This window comes from Tinamus guttatus, unplaced genomic scaffold (assembly GCF_059628265.1).
Source record: "Tinamus guttatus ecotype Peru unplaced genomic scaffold, ASM5962826v1 Tinamus_guttatus_pri_ptg000343l, whole genome shotgun sequence".
Classification (NCBI taxonomy): domain Eukaryota; kingdom Metazoa; phylum Chordata; class Aves; order Tinamiformes; family Tinamidae; genus Tinamus; species Tinamus guttatus.
The window spans coordinates 1014406-1032624 of NW_028288877.1; the positions used below are offsets into that span (position 1 = coordinate 1014406).

The 18219-nt window shown below is 36.9% G+C and overlaps 1 protein-coding gene across 1 annotated transcript in view; it reads left to right on the forward strand.

The window, feature by feature from the left end:
- Positions 1 to 16942, forward strand: part of LOC148593727 (brefeldin A-inhibited guanine nucleotide-exchange protein 1-like) — a gene marked incomplete at its 3' end in the record, with an annotated part of 53745 nt that extends 36803 nt beyond the window's left edge. Inside the window, exons 6-20 of the mRNA XM_088529746.1 lie at positions 542 to 815; positions 1746 to 1856; positions 2478 to 2650; positions 3440 to 3573; positions 6248 to 6482; positions 9023 to 9122; positions 9246 to 9385; positions 9480 to 9585; positions 10653 to 10857; positions 12094 to 12205; positions 12796 to 13001; positions 13099 to 13183; positions 13936 to 14107; positions 15084 to 15235; positions 16814 to 16942. Of these exons, the coding sequence (XP_088385872.1) occupies positions 542 to 815; positions 1746 to 1856; positions 2478 to 2650; positions 3440 to 3573; positions 6248 to 6482; positions 9023 to 9122; positions 9246 to 9385; positions 9480 to 9585; positions 10653 to 10857; positions 12094 to 12205; positions 12796 to 13001; positions 13099 to 13183; positions 13936 to 14107; positions 15084 to 15235; positions 16814 to 16942 (2334 nt within the window). The remainder of the gene's footprint in view (positions 1 to 541; positions 816 to 1745; positions 1857 to 2477; positions 2651 to 3439; positions 3574 to 6247; positions 6483 to 9022; positions 9123 to 9245; positions 9386 to 9479; positions 9586 to 10652; positions 10858 to 12093; positions 12206 to 12795; positions 13002 to 13098; positions 13184 to 13935; positions 14108 to 15083; positions 15236 to 16813) is intronic.
- Positions 16943 to 18219: the final 1277 nt, after the last annotated feature.

Sequence of the window (18219 nt, forward strand, 5' to 3'; positions counted from 1 at the left end):
ATTACTAGTAAAGCTCATAGTCTAGCAAAGCTCATAGGGTTTGAACTTCTCAGATTGGGTCTCTGTGATTAGTGGATATATTTGATTTCACTTCCTGTTCTCAGGCTGTCAGAGGTGCAGCACCACTTCTCTTCATAAGAGTGCATGGGAATACAGTAGTCTTTGGGAAGTGCTCAGATATTGCGGTGATCAGCACCAAAGGAGTAATCCATGACAAAAAATAATACTTGGCAATCATGTCATTGCTTACATTCTTGTAGCATTTGTGTGTCACAGTCAGTAACACATACCTACCTATATGTCGCTGAAACTGTCATTAGGAGCAGTCATCAGGAACCCCAGCATAAGCCCTGTGCCTTCTGTCTGATTTGTAGTTGTAGTAATGCAAATTACTTTTTTTTTAATTCTTAAGGCAATATTAAGGCATTGTGTAAGCAGAGACAATAGGGATTACGTATTTATAAAACAACACATACACTGGGGCCTACAGCTCCTGTTTTGTTCTGATAGAACTTTTGTGCAATTGCAATATTTTTTCTAGCTTCAGGAAGCCAAGCAGATGGAAAAGGAAAGGCACAGACAGCAGCACCATCTACAACAGTCCCCAGTAAGCCATCATGAGCCTGAGTCACCGCCGCTGAGGCACATTCCTACTCAGACTGATCAGCTGTCTAAAGAGCATGAGAGGGAGCTTGACCACAACACAAATGATGTGGACAAGAACTTTCAAGAAGATACGGAGGCAGAAAATGGATCTGATATTTCTAGTGCTGAAAATGAGCAGACGGAAGCTGACCAAGCGACAGCAGCAGAAAGTAATCAGTGTGTATTTGTTTCATGGAGGGAGGGGGTAGGTCTGTGTAAAAAAAAGCTAAGGGCTCTGTCCCCTGCCCTCCCAACATGTTTTTCACATAGTTAACTGATACAGAATGTCTGTTGGCATTGTTACCCCTGTTAAGCTTTATCACAAATACTGTTTACTGCTACATTTGTTCTGTTGTAGTCACTGTAGGAATCATAGAATCATAGAATGCTTAAGGTTGGAAGGGACCTCTAGAGGTCATCTAGTCTAACTCCCCTGCACACAGGAGGTGGTCACCTAGAGCACGTGGCACAGGGCTGCATGCAAGTGAGTTTTGAAGATCTCCAGAGAAGGAGACTCCACAACCTCTCTGGGCAGCCTGTTCCAGGGCTCTGTCACCTTCGCTGTTAAAAATTTTTTCCTTAAGTTCATGTGGAACTTTTGGTGCTTCAGTTTGTGGCCATTACTTCTAGTTCTGTCGGTGGCCACCACTGAAAAGAGACCAGCACCATCCTCCTCACTCCCTCCCTTGAGGTACCTATAGACACTGATTAGATCCCCTCTCAGCCTTCTCTTCTCCAGGCTGAACAGGCCCAGCTCCCTCAGAAAGGAAAGATGACACATCAGGAAAGATGTATCTAAGTAATGTTGGGAGAGTTTTTGAAAATAGCATTTGAAAGCAATAACTTTTTAGTGTGTAACCTATGTAAATGTACAAAATTGATGTATTTTCTGAATAGGTCTGCAAGTTATCCACCATCTATATGTTAAATTCTGGAAGTGTTGGAAAGTTCATTCTTCAATTCCTGTTTTTCAGCCATTGCTTTTTTTAATGTATATTTCTCCATGAATAGATTTGGTAATATAAATACATAAATATAAACAAAATACTTTCTTAATTTCTGAGCTTCTTAGTAATATCAGTTTGATTTTTTTTTTAAAGCTCTTTCTAAGGCTGATGGAGGAACCTATGATGGTGAAAATGAATGTGAAGAGAAGGCACAAGAAATTGTACAAAGTATTGTGCGGGAAATGGTGAACATAGTAGTAGGAGGTATTATATCCATATTAATTATCTGTCTATCCAATAAGAACTACAGTCTGAAGCCTGACATTAAGAATTATTTTAATAATGCTAGCTACTTAGCTAAAATATACCTTTACTTAACTATCACTTACATATTAAAGTTTAAAGTTCTCTGATGAGATTTCAAGCATTAATTTACAGTCTCTATCGGAGCATGATATTCAAGAAAAGAAAAGCTCAAGTTCTTGTGATACTAATTTATGATCAGTTCTCTCAGAATTTTTGGTAATTTAATTTTTCTGTTTTGTGCCACAGAAGTTCTTTGCAGTGGGCTTGTCTCTAAAATAGCAATGAAGCTCAATATTTTTCAGTTTTCTGGAAATTACATATGAAATTGATGACCTTTTTCCCCAACCCTAGTTCAAAACATGGTAAAATAGTGAAACTGTGAAATTCTCAGTCACTTTTTATTGTAATTTTCATTAATGGGAGCTAGTGTCAGTTTTTTACATATTTAATGTTAATTTTGCCTTAAACTCCTTCCTACCTTACAAAACTTCAATTCTAGTTGAGGCAGTATTTAAAAGTTCATTTTACTTCGCGTTGTCAGTTGACATTTGAGGTTAATTTTTATGTCTTCTCTAACAGATATTGAAGGGACTGCTGAAAGTGCAAGTGCTGATGGCACAATTGTAACATTGGAGGATGGCAGTGACAGTGAAAACATTCAGGCAAATGGAATTCCAGGGACTCCAATTTCTGTTGCTTATACACCATCCTTACCTGATGACAGATTATCTGTCTCTTCCAATGACACTCAGGTACAGACAAATATAAATCAGGAGGTTCTGAAAAAGGACGGATTAAGATACATTTTATTTATTTGTTTATTTTTGCCAAACAATTCTATAGAGAATGTTTAATGTAATTCCATAAAATGACTTAGATCAATTTCAAGGGATGAATAATTTTTTAAGCTTTATTGCATTTTAATACATACCCTCTGTTTTATCTGTTGTCAACACGCATACAGTACCTACTGGCAGAGAGTCTCTGCTGTCAGGGTAGTAAATAATTTGGTTTGGGAAGAACAGATTTTTAAGGTTAAAAAGCAGCAGTCACCAGACATTTATGCTGTACTAGCCAAAGATATCATTAAGTATGTTTCTTATATATTTAAGTATTGCAATGTAGGGAACAGTAGTTCAGAACTGCAAGAACTTGGTAGTAGGAATCAGTATGGTACCCTGTAAGTTTTACCAGTTTACTACTTTTTTGTTTCTTTTGTCTGGTGTTTTTATTAATCAGAGGTATCTGTTCAAAACTACAGAGGGCAAATCAGTGCAATTTGCCTTGTTTAAACTTGGTCAGTCTAATTTGGTGGTTGTTCCTACGGAATTCTGATTTCTTACTGAGATGGCCGTTTTTATTAGTGAACGTATTTATTTTAGCAGCACTGCGGAATACTACTTTTTAATCTTGAGACCATATAATTATAGTTAATTGGTTATATCATATAATATCTTAACTTCTTGTTGCTAGGAGGTGGGGATTTCCCTACACACGCTGCTAATGCAAAATGGAATACTGAAATATGTTAACTTCTTTAGGAATCTGGAAATTCTTCAGGACCTACCCCTGGTGCTAAGTTTTCCCACATTTTACAAAAGGATGCCTTCCTTGTATTCAGGTCACTGTGTAAACTCTCTATGAAGCCCCTGTCAGATGGACCACCAGATCCAAAGTAAGTAGAATTAAGAGTTCCTATAATGAGTCTTTTCTATTTTAAAAATAAGTTACTTAAATATTTTTGAGAATCCTCAGTTACTCAGAGAACAACAGTATGGCAAAAAAAAAGCCTAGAAACCTTGAAAAGATACTTTATGTTGTAGTGCTTTGTAGTGTAATGTTTGCTATGTTTAATGAAAGCAGCTTTCCTTACCCATCTGCTTCTTTAGAAGTTTCTTAACAATCTTATGGTTCTTAACAGCCTTCTGCTACCTCTAAGTACCTAATAATTGTGTGTGTGACAGTCTGCATCCAGCAGGGCTTGTAAAGAAGGTTTTCAAGTATCTTTTGGTCTCAGCTATTTTTACTCTGCTTTTGGGTGATACCTAAGTTCATAACCTAAGTTCAAAACCGTTGTCATTTATGGCCTGTAGTTTCTTTTATCTCTTGCATAGTGAGTATTCAGTGTACATACCAATTAGCTCCTCTTTTTATAAGGTCTTTGCTGTGAATTGATAGCAGTTCTGACAGGTTTGCGATACAGAGTTTTTCATTCTTGTGTTCAAGTCGGACACGTTTGACAGCCTTCTCAACCTAAAACAGAAATATTTTGGAGATGAGGTCTTTATTTGTCTGTTTGGGAAATTTTACCATCTGATAGAAGATACTGTTTAATTTGGCCAAAAGAATTGTTTATTGTGAAACAAAAAAACTTCATATCTAGGATGCCAATATCTGAGTTAGTCACATCTGTTGGCACAGAAGTTTGCATTTCTGATCTTGGATAGGATGAATATGCATATTTTTTAGATGCTAAGAACAGCTTGTAATAATTTTCAAGAGGACTGCTTTTATTTTTTGACATAAGAAATTAAAACTATAAAATCACTTCTGATTAATATCAACAGCCCAATATTCTTTAAAATAATATCTTTTCTGTTGCAGGTTCCCACTTACGTAGCTCTAAGATAGATTAAATTTAATCATAGATATCAGTAATAAGTTGAAAAAAAGAATTTAATGGGGTCTTGAAGGGTTGATCTAAAATCTTTTTTTTACATTGTCATCTAGTCATGCTCTCTGCAAAGTTAGCAAATCCAAGAATAACAATTAGGGGCCTAAGGGCCTCTTCTAGAGAATCTTTCTACGGGAAAGTGCCATAACAATTCTGTGATTTAAGTCACCTCTGTGAGATTAAGATTTTGTTATTTGTTCAAAACTTTAAGAGGTTAAGTCTCTCTGGAAGAGCAGCACTAGCTGCTGAGGCATTTAGAACCATTTGAATTCATGGAGTCCTTGATGTGTATTTTAAAACTGATTAAACTCTTCCTATAGAAAAATTAGGGAAGTAACATTTTGGACAAGGAATTCAAAGATGTTCTGCTTTTGGAGAAATGCCTAAAATTTATCTTTGTTCTGAGGCATTGATGGCTTTCTTGCTGTAATTGGGAGAGTATATGTAGGATATGTACAGCATTTAAAAAAAAATTCTTAAATCAGCTTGCCGAAATTAACTACGAAGTTTTTAATTAAATTAGCTATGAAGTTTTTAAGGAAATATTCTTAAATTTCAGGCAAGTGGGCATGGAGCTTTGATTTAAACACACAAGACTAGGAGTAAAGATCTAGCTTGTGCTTCCTAGAAGCTTAATGGTTTTTCAGTCCTTTTCTCCCATCTTATTTTGTAGTTAAGAAGAAATACTTAAGAGAAATTTCCTGCAAGATCATTTATTATGTTTCAGTCCTTGAGGTTGTTTTAGACTAAAGTGAATTTTCGCTGGTGAGGCTGTAAAGTTTAGGACTTAGTTATGAATTGACGCTTACTTGAAGAAGGCAATATTTAGATTTTAAATATGAAGTGAATCTATAACGTAAGTTTCTTATGCTTGACAGCAAACCATGTTTATCTGAACAAGTCTGTAACTTGATGCAATATGCTACAAAATCAAGAGATGATCAGAGGTGGCAAGGAGCATCCGGAATCGAGGAAACAATGCTTCCTTCCAGAAAATTAGTTAAATGGCATTATGTTTTCAATGATTATGATCATGCCTATGTGATAGGCATGTTATGTATCTTAATAGCCCTTGGAGTGAGACAGAGCCAGTGACTGACTGAGGGTGTAAAATACCATATTTAGGGAGAAGCGAGATTTCTGTGTCAGGAAGAAATAGTCAGTACAACTGTTGTTGTTATGTTCCTTGAGCTCTCTCTTCATGCTTGTGAAAGTAGAGACAAACAAGGAATCTCTAGAGGAAGTTGTTTTCTTTCCCCTTTTGGTAGCTCACATTCTGCAGCTGGTGCGGGATGGGGTCTTTCAGGTGGGATCCTGCAAAGTCCACTAAAAGGAAATAATCCTCCATTCGTCCTCAGACTAAGAGGAGGCAGGGTTGCCTGCCTTTTGCTGCTGAGAGGTGGTGTTGCTCTGCAGAAGAGTAACTAACTCAGCAGCAGTGAAAGTAGTAATGGAGTAACTAAAAAAGGCTCTTTTATCCATATTCTTACCTGAAAGGTGACTACTTAACGAGATTTGTTCAGCATTGTCTTTTTGCTCTTTCTAAACAAAGTTGTTTAGTATTTATTTCATGAATCTTCCACACATAAAATAATTGTGGCGTGCTGACTTTATGAAGATTGCCTTAATGTTTATGACTTGTGTGAGGTTTATTTGCTGTCTTGTTTTGTTCTAGGTCTCATGAACTGCGATCAAAGATTCTTTCATTGCAGTTGCTTCTGTCCATCCTGCAGAATGCAGGACCCGTCTTCAGGACAAACGAGATGTTTATTAACGCTATTAAGCAGTACCTTTGTGTTGCACTGTCAAAAAATGGAGTCTCATCAGTACCAGAAGTTTTTGAGCTTTCACTTTCCATATTTCTTACCCTCCTCTCAAACTTCAAGACTCATCTAAAGATGCAGATTGAGGTATGTCTAATTTAAAAGAGGATTTTAGGTGAGTGTCTGTCTGCAATTGTGTGTAGATTGGTCTTGCTCAGGTGAATTTGTGTTTTTCATCTGGAATCTCAGCTTGTGTGTAAAGACTTGCCTGGTTTTTCCCTACAGTGGAGTTCTCTTCTGCCCAAGGACAGTGGCTATACTTACAGACTGCCTTTGAAACCTCAGTCAACTATAACAGACAGCAGTATGACTTTGGAATATTTAGGGATTAAATAAAACCTATTCTGTAACATCGATATTACAAGTCAGCATGCAGCTGATAAATGTTGTGTATGGCTTTCCTGACACAAATGTGATGAGAGGCCGTCTCTGCCATCTTGTCTTTAAATTTCAAGCAGAAAATGATGCTGTAGCTGAGGAAATTTGGATATAGGGTACCCAACATTATCGTAGCAGCTTTTAGAATGTATTAAAATTAGGATTAGCGCAGCATGTCAGGGCTGTATTTTCTTTTTGCAAATATGAAAGCTAAAAGCTTCATGCTGCCAGTGCCACCATTTCTATCACTATGAATCATAAGAGAGAGGAATTATGAGGGGTTTTTTGTTTGTTTGTTTTGTATTTTTCCCGCTATGGTATGAGCTAAGAATTCCTATTCTTTGGTTGGTGATCCTAGAGATCATACAGAAGATGTGGGCAGACAAGTCTAGATCTGTATTTTATTGGTGGCTTTAGTAAGTTCCTGGAGCTGCAAGGCAAGCCATATGCTCTGATTTAAAATATGCAAAATCTCTATTTTAGGATGGAGGCGGCATGCTTCATCTGCATGAGAAAGGTTGGCATATTGAAATTAAGAGTTAATTTCAGAAGCTGTTGCCCAGGGGGGCACCTTTCATTGCAGCTCTTTGGAATGTTCTTCTTTGCACTGCAATTCTCAGCTCTTACTGTAATACTCAGCCCTCTGAGAGTCTGAACCTTACTTGCATTTTCCTGTAGCTGTATTTCTGAACAAGCCAGCAGATCCATCTGCACTAATGTAAGGGCCACCTCTGACACTAGGCAACTATTTGAGGGGCCCCCTCTCCTTCCTTTTTCCCTCTTTCTTGCTTTATCTTTTCTAGGAAATGAAGTCATCAATTTCAAGGGATTTTAGTGTGTCATTTAGCTATAATACTTCTTGCCACCCTTCCACAACTCGGGATGAGCTGTCTGTTTTTTCAGTTAACCCGATGAGGAAGTGCTTTCTGGCATAGTTTCCTGATATGCTGAGCATAGTCTCAAGTTTATGATGTAATTTTTAGCAAATAACATAGTGATAGATACCAGCGTAAACATCTAAAATACAAATGGTCTGTAAAGCTTTGAGAGAAGTTGTACATACTAAGATGTGCTTTTCAAAAGTTGATACTAGAAATAAGAAGTCTGCTCTGTTTCAGTACAGAGATCTAAATAAGTTACTTCATAAATTGTAGGATTTCTGGCAAATTTCTTTTGTAGCTTAGAGACTTGGGTTTAATTTTCATACTTGACACTCTCTCTCTCTCTTTCTGTTTTCTTAATTCTCCACCAGAAAATAACTCTTTTTCTAATCTCAGAGGGGATCAGTAGCATTATTGTGTTCAAGTAAAAATTCATAAAATAGTAAATATGTGGCAAAGAATTGCTGAAAGTATGATGTTTAGTTTTATGGCTTCCTCCACTTAGATTCCATAAAGTTGTGGCAAAAGTCAGTCTAATATTGTACATATATTTAAGTTCTTGGAATAGTGTTCCACTTATTTTGGTCTGACCTGGTATGTGCCAAACTCCTTATGCTTCCTAGGAAGACTTTCTTAAATAAGAATAACTGTGAGGTTGTGCTCTTTTTTCCCTGAAGAGGTTCGTGCAATGGAAAACTTACTGGTGCTTCTTGATTGAGGAAATAGCTTCCTATCAGTGTTTATTTCGTTTTAAAAAAATGTTACTTAAAATATATTTCTACCTGGCTGATAGCATGAAATCACTATAAAATTATGTCATATAATCCCTTTAATTATTAATTTAAATACTTAATAATAATTAATTAAATATTTAATTATTATTAATTTAATAATTTAATTAATTTTAATTTAATTTAATTTTAATTAATTTAATAATTATTATTAAATATTTAATTATTTAAATTTTGATATAATTTTAAAAACAATTTTAAATAAGAGGGTAATAGCTTTTCTTTTATAATCCCCAATGATCCAGAACTCTAACAGCAGTTTAGTCTTTTAGGCTAAATTGTTCTTCAGGACTTCACAGCATTTGCAGTTCTTCTGCTTTAGTGATTAGAATACAAACAAAATTTTGGATGGGCAGAACTCCACAATTACACGTGTCCTAATTTGAAGTCCTACTTCAAGTTCTTCCTTCCTTCCTTTCTTCCCTCTCCTGTACCTTTAAAATGCTTCTTACATATTGTCCAGATGCTTTCAGAATTGCAAGTGTCAGAATATTGGTTTTCAGGGTTGCTAACACTGTTTCAGAGTCAGTGCTCTAAATATAACAATTTTTTTTCCTCTTCTCGGAATACTTGCTAGGTTTTCTTCAAAGAAATTTTCCTGTATATCTTGGAAACTTCTACCAGCTCATTTGATCATAAATGGATGGTTATACAAACACTGACACGGATATGTGCAGGTATAAGGACCTTTTGGTTCTATTTTTTGATTTTTTTTTAATGCTAAACAGCAAAACTGAACTTGTCTTTCACTGAATAACACACATTTTGTTTCAAGTTTGACAATGTTGCTTTCTTTCTAGATGCCCAGAGTGTAGTGGACATTTATGTGAACTACGATTGTGATTTAAATGCAGCAAACATATTTGAAAGGCTGGTTAATGACCTGTCAAAGATCGCTCAAGGAAGGGGTAGCCAAGAACTTGGCATGTCCAATGTTCAGGTAAAAATTCTGTCAAACTTCAAACTTCTTGAAATGATAGGTTAAAACTAGACTCTCCGTTTCCCTAATGTATTTCTTTTGAAATCCATTCTAGGAGCTAAGTTTGCGAAAGAAGGGATTGGAATGTTTAGTGTCAATCTTGAAGTGCATGGTGGAGTGGAGCAAGGATCAGTACGTAAATCCCAACTCTCAGACAACGTCTTACCGAGCGTTGTCTGAGAGTTGGGATTTACGTACTGATCCTTGCTCCACTCCACCATGCACTTCAAGATTTTAATACTGTTGATTTCTGGTTTTGTAAAAGCTGTTGCATTTATGAAAAGAACAAGCTGTGGGTAGTGTTTCAAGAAATATTAGTAAGTTTAGATGGTTGTTATTGGAAGAAGTTCATTTTTTTCAAAATTTTCTAAATTCCTGAGAGTCTATTATACTGAAAGTGACTAAATTCCGTGACTTCATGTATTTCTAATTTTAAGGGCACAGTAAAACTTACTTGCAAGATTCCCTAATTTCAAATGTAATCTACTTTCCAGTAGATTAATACTAAAGCAAGCTGCTTGGAGTTTCTCTTCTTCTTATTATTTTTTTAGTTCCTAATACATAGCTACAGGATGTGCAATATTATAAGCAGTGAAATAACTAAATCTAATTGTGGTTTTGTTTCCATCTGAGGTGAGATGAAAAAGTGCCAAGGTTATGCCACAATTACCATTTTAAGTGCTTAAAGCTGATAGCTGAAGTAGTAGGATGATTTTTCAAGATGGTAAGCACTGCTGTCAGCGTGAGCGGAGTGCGAGCACCAGCTATTTGGCATGCACAGTCCTGTGTGCTTTGGAGCATCCATTTTCCATTGGATTCAGGTCCAAGTGTGACAGTAGACCTGAGAATGAGGGAAAGGTTTGGGTTTGGGTTTCTGAGGTATTGCTGCTTTTTTTTTTTTTTTTTTTTTTTCCTCCCCTCCCTTCCCAAGTGGTTCAAAGTTACATTTGTATTTTGAAGTTTAAATTACAGGTATGTGTTGTGCTGAAAGAATCCCTCTTCAGGGATATATGGTATGTGATTTTTTAGGTTAGTTTTCCAAACATAACAAAGGCAGAATGTTTATATAAAAAACAAATAGATTGCTGAAGATACCGTTGCAACTTTTAGAACTCTTCAGAGAGGACAGGAAGAATAATTGAAGAATTGAAGAAATTGTGTTTATTTTGTTTCAGTATGTATGTATTTTGTACATATGTAACTTCCCCCTCTTCCTCCCCCAAATTTGTAGGCCAAGAAAAACCCACAGAACAGGACAGCAATGAAACCAAACACCCTGAGACAATTAACAGATATGGAAGCTTAAATTCCCTGGATTCGACGGCTTCGTCTGGAATTGGCAGTTACAGCACACAGATGTCTGGCACTGACAACCCAGAGCAGTTTGAGGTCTTGAAGCAACAAAAGGAAATAATAGAACAAGGAATTGACTTGTGAGTGCCCTTTTATCACCCATGGGAGGGTGGATTCTTTTGGCGCTATGAAGATTCCCGGGTTTTTCTTCTTTCTCCTCATAGATACTCATGTTGTGTTAGGGAAAAAAAAAAAAAAAAAACCTCTGGATGTAACAGCACTTCCCCTCGTGAAAGAGTGCTGAATGGTTCTCCCTTTGGAGTCTGTCAACAGTGTTTTGTGTTAACCTACTTCCTCACAGCTAGAAGATGAGTACTCTGAATGTTTGTTCTTTTTTCTCCAGCCCAGCTTGTCTAAAAACAAGGTTTTTATATTTGGGTAAAAAGTACGTGGAGCTCTTGCAATAAATTGAATGCTGCCTGTTCTACGTTACATGCTTAAAATGATGTTCCCTTTAATTTGTAAGCTTGTCCTAGTTTGAAGCAGAGAATAATATAATTTCTAAATGGAGTCTGATATGATTCTTTCATGTGACCTCAGCCTTGTGCCCAGCTTCCTCAGCGAAGTCTTTTTTTGCAAAATACAAATTTTGTTTAGTAAATATTTAAATCCCCAGATAAACATGTCTTAGAATTCTAGGGTCTTCCTTTCCCTCAGTCCCTTGGTCTTTCATCCAGTCGTTCTTAAATTCATTCATTGCCATTCTTGCAAGCAGCTGATGGATTTCTTAAGTGTTTCACTGAGCTTGAAATATAAATCAATATAACACAATTATTCCTTTCCAAACCAAGACTATGCAGTTTCCATGGAATGTTGTTTTTACCTACATGTACATATGTATGTGCATGTGTGTGTGTATGTATGTATATATAGCGTGCACATACATTTCTGTAACTTAGAATGAACCTGGAATTTCAGTTAATTTTAGTTAGAGAAGAGCAGAAACTGCACCCTAGCCCACGGTAAACAATAGTGTTTGGCTGTCTGGGTCAGAAGGAGGACTCCTTTTCGCTGTGTAGTGAACTCGATATCCTGTTTACGGAGAGCTGCTTGGATGCCATGGTGGCAGTTGCTTAGGCAAGAGGAAGAGGAAAATATTTACATGGAGAGGAAGGATAAAGGGAAGAAATAATAATAATATAAAGGAGTATCTTGTTCCTACCTCATACATAGTTTAATAAAGGAAAAATGTGTAACTAACATGCCATTTTTTTTTATCTCATCCAAGATACTGAATTCTTTTTGATGAAGCAGGCACGGCTCTGTTTACAGATGAAAGGGTTCCCTCTCATTCCGTGTTGATCTTTATTGTACAGATTCAATAAGAAGCCAAAGAGAGGGATACAGTACCTGCAAGAACAAGGAATGCTCGGCACGACCCCTGAAGATATTGCCCAGTTCTTGCATCAAGAGGAGAGATTAGATTCAGTAAGAAAACTGTTTCACTAATTTGCTAATTGTGATGCTTGTTTTTGCTTATGCTGATGTTTTTATACCAGCCGAATATCATATTAGAGTGTTTTAAGGTGTATGATAGCCTTGTACAAGAAAGAAGAAAAGGAAACTTCTCTCTTTCAAAAATCTTTCAACTAAAAGAAGTTAAAACGTGGAAGAGAGCTGCATCCTGTACTATGCACACCTTGCAGTTCAGTGGGGAGATAAAGTAAATGGTTGATGCACCTGAGTCAGTTCCCAAGTACCCAAAGCATTGGAGCGGGGAATGGAGCGTCACTGGTAGCACTCCCTGGGCTTCAGCACACGGGGAGAGCCCACCTAACAGAATGAAATGGTACAGGAGGAAAGTCAGGGAAGTGAGGGAAGTAGGAGGGCTCAAACAAACATTATGACAGAACGTAGGGCTAAAACATGCTGTGCTAGGAGCTGAGAGTCAGGAATATGTCCTAGTTTATTTACATGTGGGCCTCTCTCTCTCTAGTACATAAGGGCAGTATGTCTTTGTTCTCACTTTACCAGTGTTTTCCAGTGTGAATGTACTAGTTTTTCTGTTCTTATTTTAGACTCAGGTTGGGGAGTTCCTGGGAGACAACGATAAATTTAACAAAGAAGTCATGTATGCATATGTAGACCAACACGACTTCTCCGGAAAGGATTTTGTTTCAGCTCTGCGTATGTTTCTAGAGGGATTTCGTCTTCCAGGAGAGGCTCAAAAAATTGATCGCCTAATGGAAAAATTTGCTGCTAGATATTTAGAATGTAACCAAGGGTAAATAATACTTTATTTTCAGAACTTTCGAAAGCTGAACAATAAGTAAAAGTTGCCTATATTTTACTTTGTTGTTTTTTTCTCCTCCCCCCATCAGGCAAACTCTTTTTGCTAGTGCAGATACTGCGTATGTCTTAGCTTACTCGATTATCATGTTGACAACAGATCTTCACAGTCCGCAGGTATGTTGCTAGAAAAAACATGTATAATCCATAGAAGTTTAACTTCTAGATATTGTGACACTGCAGCTGAAAAAAACTTGTGCTCAGTGTAACAGCAGGCTTTAAAAAATTCGGTAGGCTAGACCTGCGCACCATTAAGTAGCACTGTGTTTCATGGATGTGGAGGTTTTTAAGTTGTTTTAGTTAGGTATTTCTGTAAGGTGTCATTTCCATTTTCCATATTTCACTGAGTAGGGGTTTACTTTTACATTACAGCACTCAGCAGTAGTGATCTACCCATCAGTCAAACTTATGTAACTATTGACCCACTGATTTTAACACGAATCTGCTCTTGATATCAGTCAGCTTAAAAAAAATGCATTTGTATTTTGATAAATACCTCTAGTGCATTGCATACAAAGTTGTAGCTATCATCAGTAATTTAAAAATATCTTGAAAAAGTGTATAGATTTCTATTTAAAATAAATAGCCTAGTCTATATGACAACACTTTAATTTCAATTTGTTACAGTCGAGGGCTGCTAATTTAACTGCAGATCATAATGGATGCTTGTGAGTGTTGTAATTTCCATTTGGCCTTGTGTTATTTCATAGATTTGAAGATGTAGTCCTATTGAATACTTAAATGCTTCTTCTGAATCAGCAAGTTAATTCTTTGTGGTAACTGTCATCTGTTCTGCAGCTTTGTAGACAACACTGTAACTGCTAAAAACTTGTGTCAGATTATATTAATAGCTGCTTTCTGGATTTCAGGTGAAGAACAAAATGACAAAAGAACAGTATATTAAAATGAATAGAGGTATCAATGACAGTAAAGATCTCCCTGAAGAATATTTGTCTGCTATCTACAATGAAATAGCAGGAAAGAAGATTTCAATGAAAGAAACAAAAGAATTAACGATACCCACAAAATCCAGTAAGCAAAGTAAGTAGTTGCAGTGTTAGGTTTTTCCAAAATACTGAATCTTCAGTTTTGTTATCTATTTGAAATAAGTGAATCAAATCAGCATCATTTACCGAACTCCAAATGAGTCCTAACTTTTTATTTCATTTCTTTTTCCTTTTTAATTTAAATGCATGACTTAAAACCTATGTTAAAATGCCACTGCTTGTTTGAACATCACTATGCCTGTGCCTGCATAGGATTTGGTAAATTTCCCACAGAGAAAACAGGTTTTGATGTTGAGCAACCTCATAAGGAAATGTGTACAAGAGCTCTGTGAATTAACAGTGTGGCTGATAGGCACAGTATGGAAAAAAATGGGATGTGTCCTCTATTACTAGACTAACTATTGCATTTTCTTCCAGGAAGCACTCTTACTTCTTCAAAAATCTTGATTTATTTGGTTTACAGAGCCCTAATTTTACTACACTTTTAAAATTAGCTTTTCTTCTCTCAAATACCAGACAAAAGATACTCGTTTTTTGCACAGTGTGAAGATTCAGTTGTTCTTAATTCCAGTTTTCTACAGAGAATGTTGGAGAGAGACTTGGATGCTTCCCAACATAGTCAAATTTGTATACTTTTAGTAAGTCTTAAGTTAGCCTTATGGATAGATAGCTTGCAAGAAATTTGCAGCTGGAAAAAAAAAGAATCTATCTGATTTTTCAGTAGTCATTCAATTAATGTAATGTTTTTAACATAAGTTTATAGAGTTATTATGTTATACTTGCGTTTCTCTATTTTGGTGTGATGGAGGTTCCATTATTGAATCAGAAAGGTGTTAAATATTCCTTTTTGCTGGAGAAAAGGTTTATTTTAATTGTTTTCTCTGGAGATGGATTGCTATGAAACTTCTGTTTGGAGTTCAACTCAGTGGATATACCTTGTTGGCTTTTGATGCTGTCAGCTGGAGTGATGGAGAAGAAATGTAAAGAAAGAAAAACAAATATCTTTGCAGGTGTTGCTAGTGAAAAGCAGAGAAGACTTTTATATAATTTGGAAATGGAACAAATGGCCAAAACAGCTAAAGCTCTTATGGAGGCGGTGAGCCATGTTCAGGCACCTTTTACTAGTGCAACACACCTGGAGCATGTGAGACCCATGTTCAAGGTGAGTTTAAATGTGCTCAGGCATTTAACTAAGATTTTATGTAGGTTCTCCATGGTGCAAAGTGCACCGATTGTGATCGGATTTGTTGAAAATATAGAAGGTTTATGTTCACTGCATTTGATTATTTTACAATTATTTAACTTGTGGCAGGAAAAAATAAACTTGAGCCTTCTGCTCCAACTTAATTTTCCTTGGATTTAAGAAAATTCTATGCTGATAGAAGAAATCTTCATGAAAGGGAGGAGTTATCAGGGGGATAAAAGTGTAAAGAGTGATTAAAACTTGCAAGAACAGATTTTTATTTCAGGTATAAAGACAGAGTTAAAGCAACAGTTTTATAAAAGTGAGAAATGACTCATTTTGATGCTCAAGGGCTTCCTGCTCCTAAAGGAGATTACTTACTGCACTGGGCAGGGGTGAGGAGTGCAGTTATCAGAGTAAACATTTGGCTTATCGTGCCTATTGCAAATAGAATTGCAAACTAATATTTCAAAAAAGGCTAGGAGGACCATATAGTTTTGTGGGAGACAGGTGTTTAGAACAGCAGTTTAATATAGGTTAGCTGTCTTTACCATTGCATAGGTACAAGCTATCTCCAACACAAATGTCTCTTCTGTACAAGTGGTTCAGATTTATAGATATATGGAGTGTGTCCAATAGAGATCTACATCCAAGAAGGCTTTTGGATGTTGTCTTTGGCTTACCTAACCACTTTCAGCAAACTGCCTCTGAAAAGAAAATGTGCTTTTCCCATGTGCTCTCCTACACTGCCTTCTCATTACCAGCAGTGCTCGTCTGACTCTCTTGTGAACTGCTCCAGGGAGTGAAGTTCTCAGAAAACTACTGTCACAAGAAACAAACTGTTCCCTGAAATGACTTACTGTGAGGTCAGATTGAACTCCGGGCCCTAACCGAGGAGAGATTGGGCATCTAGGAGCAAGGCTGCTGTCTGCGAGGCACATTTCTTAAATCGTCTGTCACCCTATTATTAAAAGTAGATCAAAACACTGTGTTTGAAATGCTAAATCAAGCTCTTATTTAGGATCTACTTTTAGGGTATCATTTAGTAGAGGTGCACTGAACATAATTTCTCTCTATTGCCTTCTTAAACACCGAAATTAAAAAAAAAATCAAATATAGGCATCTTTCTGAATATGGAGGCTCCTTTAGCATGAAAAGTAGTATCCACTTTGGAACTGAGTATGTTGGTTCTTGTCACAGCTGTAGATTCTACCTCTCTTCTAACTTAGCACTGTATTCACATAGCACAGATATTTATCATGCAGGTAATATTAAAATTAATAGATGCCCAACTGCTATAACAACATGGGGTTTTCAGCACCCTGAAGATGGTGGGTTTGGTTGGTTGCTTGAGGTGGAGGAGAGTGCTTTTGAGGGGAGTGCATCATGTTACTTTTATCCCACCTCTTATGTTTCATACAATTTCTCACTATTTCATTTTTTTGCAACAGGTAACATCAAAGTTAATGATATGAGTTGAATTTACGTTTTAGAAAGATGTTGGAACTTAAAATACTAAGTGTTGATAACATAACCTTTATTTTGCATGTGTTGCAGTTGGCATGGACGCCTTTCCTAGCTGCATTCAGCGTGGGCCTGCAGGACTGTGATGATACAGAAGTTGCCTCCCTCTGCTTGGAAGGCATACGATGCGCTATCAGGATTGCTTGCATTTTCAGCATTCAGGTAATATAAAAAATTAAAGTTGTGACAAAATTGTGATTTATGTGACACAAACATAGTGTTTGCTTGGTTCCCAGAGTCAGTTTTCTTGTATTGCAGTGCATAGCTTGAAGAACTAATAGGTTGCCTAGTTCCAGGATTACTGCTTTGTCTCATTTCTTTTGACTGAAAATATCTTAAGTTGTGACTTTTTTTGTGGTAACTTCTGTCATTCTGTATTTTCATACTGGCTTTTCATTTCCCCACAAGCAACAAAATATTTTTGTCTAAGTACCTTCCTTTCTAGCTTTGTTGTTTTAAGTGGTTTCTCCAAATGAGTCTTAAATAATATCTCTGTGAATTGTTTGAAATATTGTCTTCAACTTCAGAGAAACAGCATTCTCCTAATACTTGTGTAATTGGGTACCATTTTAACCTTCATGTCCCTGGAAATGTCGTTGCTGATCAGTGCATTAATGTGTCTTGCATTAAGCACAGTGACGAGTATTCCTGACTCTGGCCCTGGGAGATAATGTTGTTTAAACTGGGCACTGCTGTGTTTTTTGGTTTGGTTTGCATCTTAGGTCCCCGTGTTCCCCTTCTGCTTTAAGTTCATAGCTGGTGAATATTCTCTTACTTTAGGGCATTAGTTAGTAAGTGGAGTACTGGTCTGCCGTAAACCCTTTGTAAGCACATGGATACATGGAGGGAAGGTCTTGTTTGCCATTGCATTGTCACATGCATATTAAAAAAGAAGTTAAATGCATTATAACTCCAAACAAAAATAGCTTGAACTATGATACTACAGTGAACACCTTCCCCCTCGCACTTTGATTTAGCAAATTAGTTAACTTTTTATAACTCATGTGGTTCAGGGCTCTGATACAGCTGACTAAAAAAAAAATATGACATCATGAAGGGTCTCCTTCCTCTGTCCTTCCTCTTCATTCTGTCTTCTTTTCTGGCCTGCTTTAAAATTTTCCCTGACAAGGCCTTGCCTGGTTCAGTGAAATGGATATTCCTGTCATTTTTGTTTCTGAATCCCAAAAGGGAAATGGGTAGGATTAGCGGTTTCTGCAGCTGCCAGAGGCCTGCCCTGGTGCGCAGGGGAGGAAGGAGGGGCTTGCTGCAAGGTCCCTGTGCTCCAAGAACGTGTGTTTGAGTGAACTGCAGCATCTTCTCTGGAGGCAGTTTTCTCTTATGCCTACCTAGTGCTGGCAACTTTGCTGATTGATAGAACAAACCTACAGAGGGCTAAGATCAGCGTCTTAAGAACAGTTTACGTGAGTGTACATAGGATG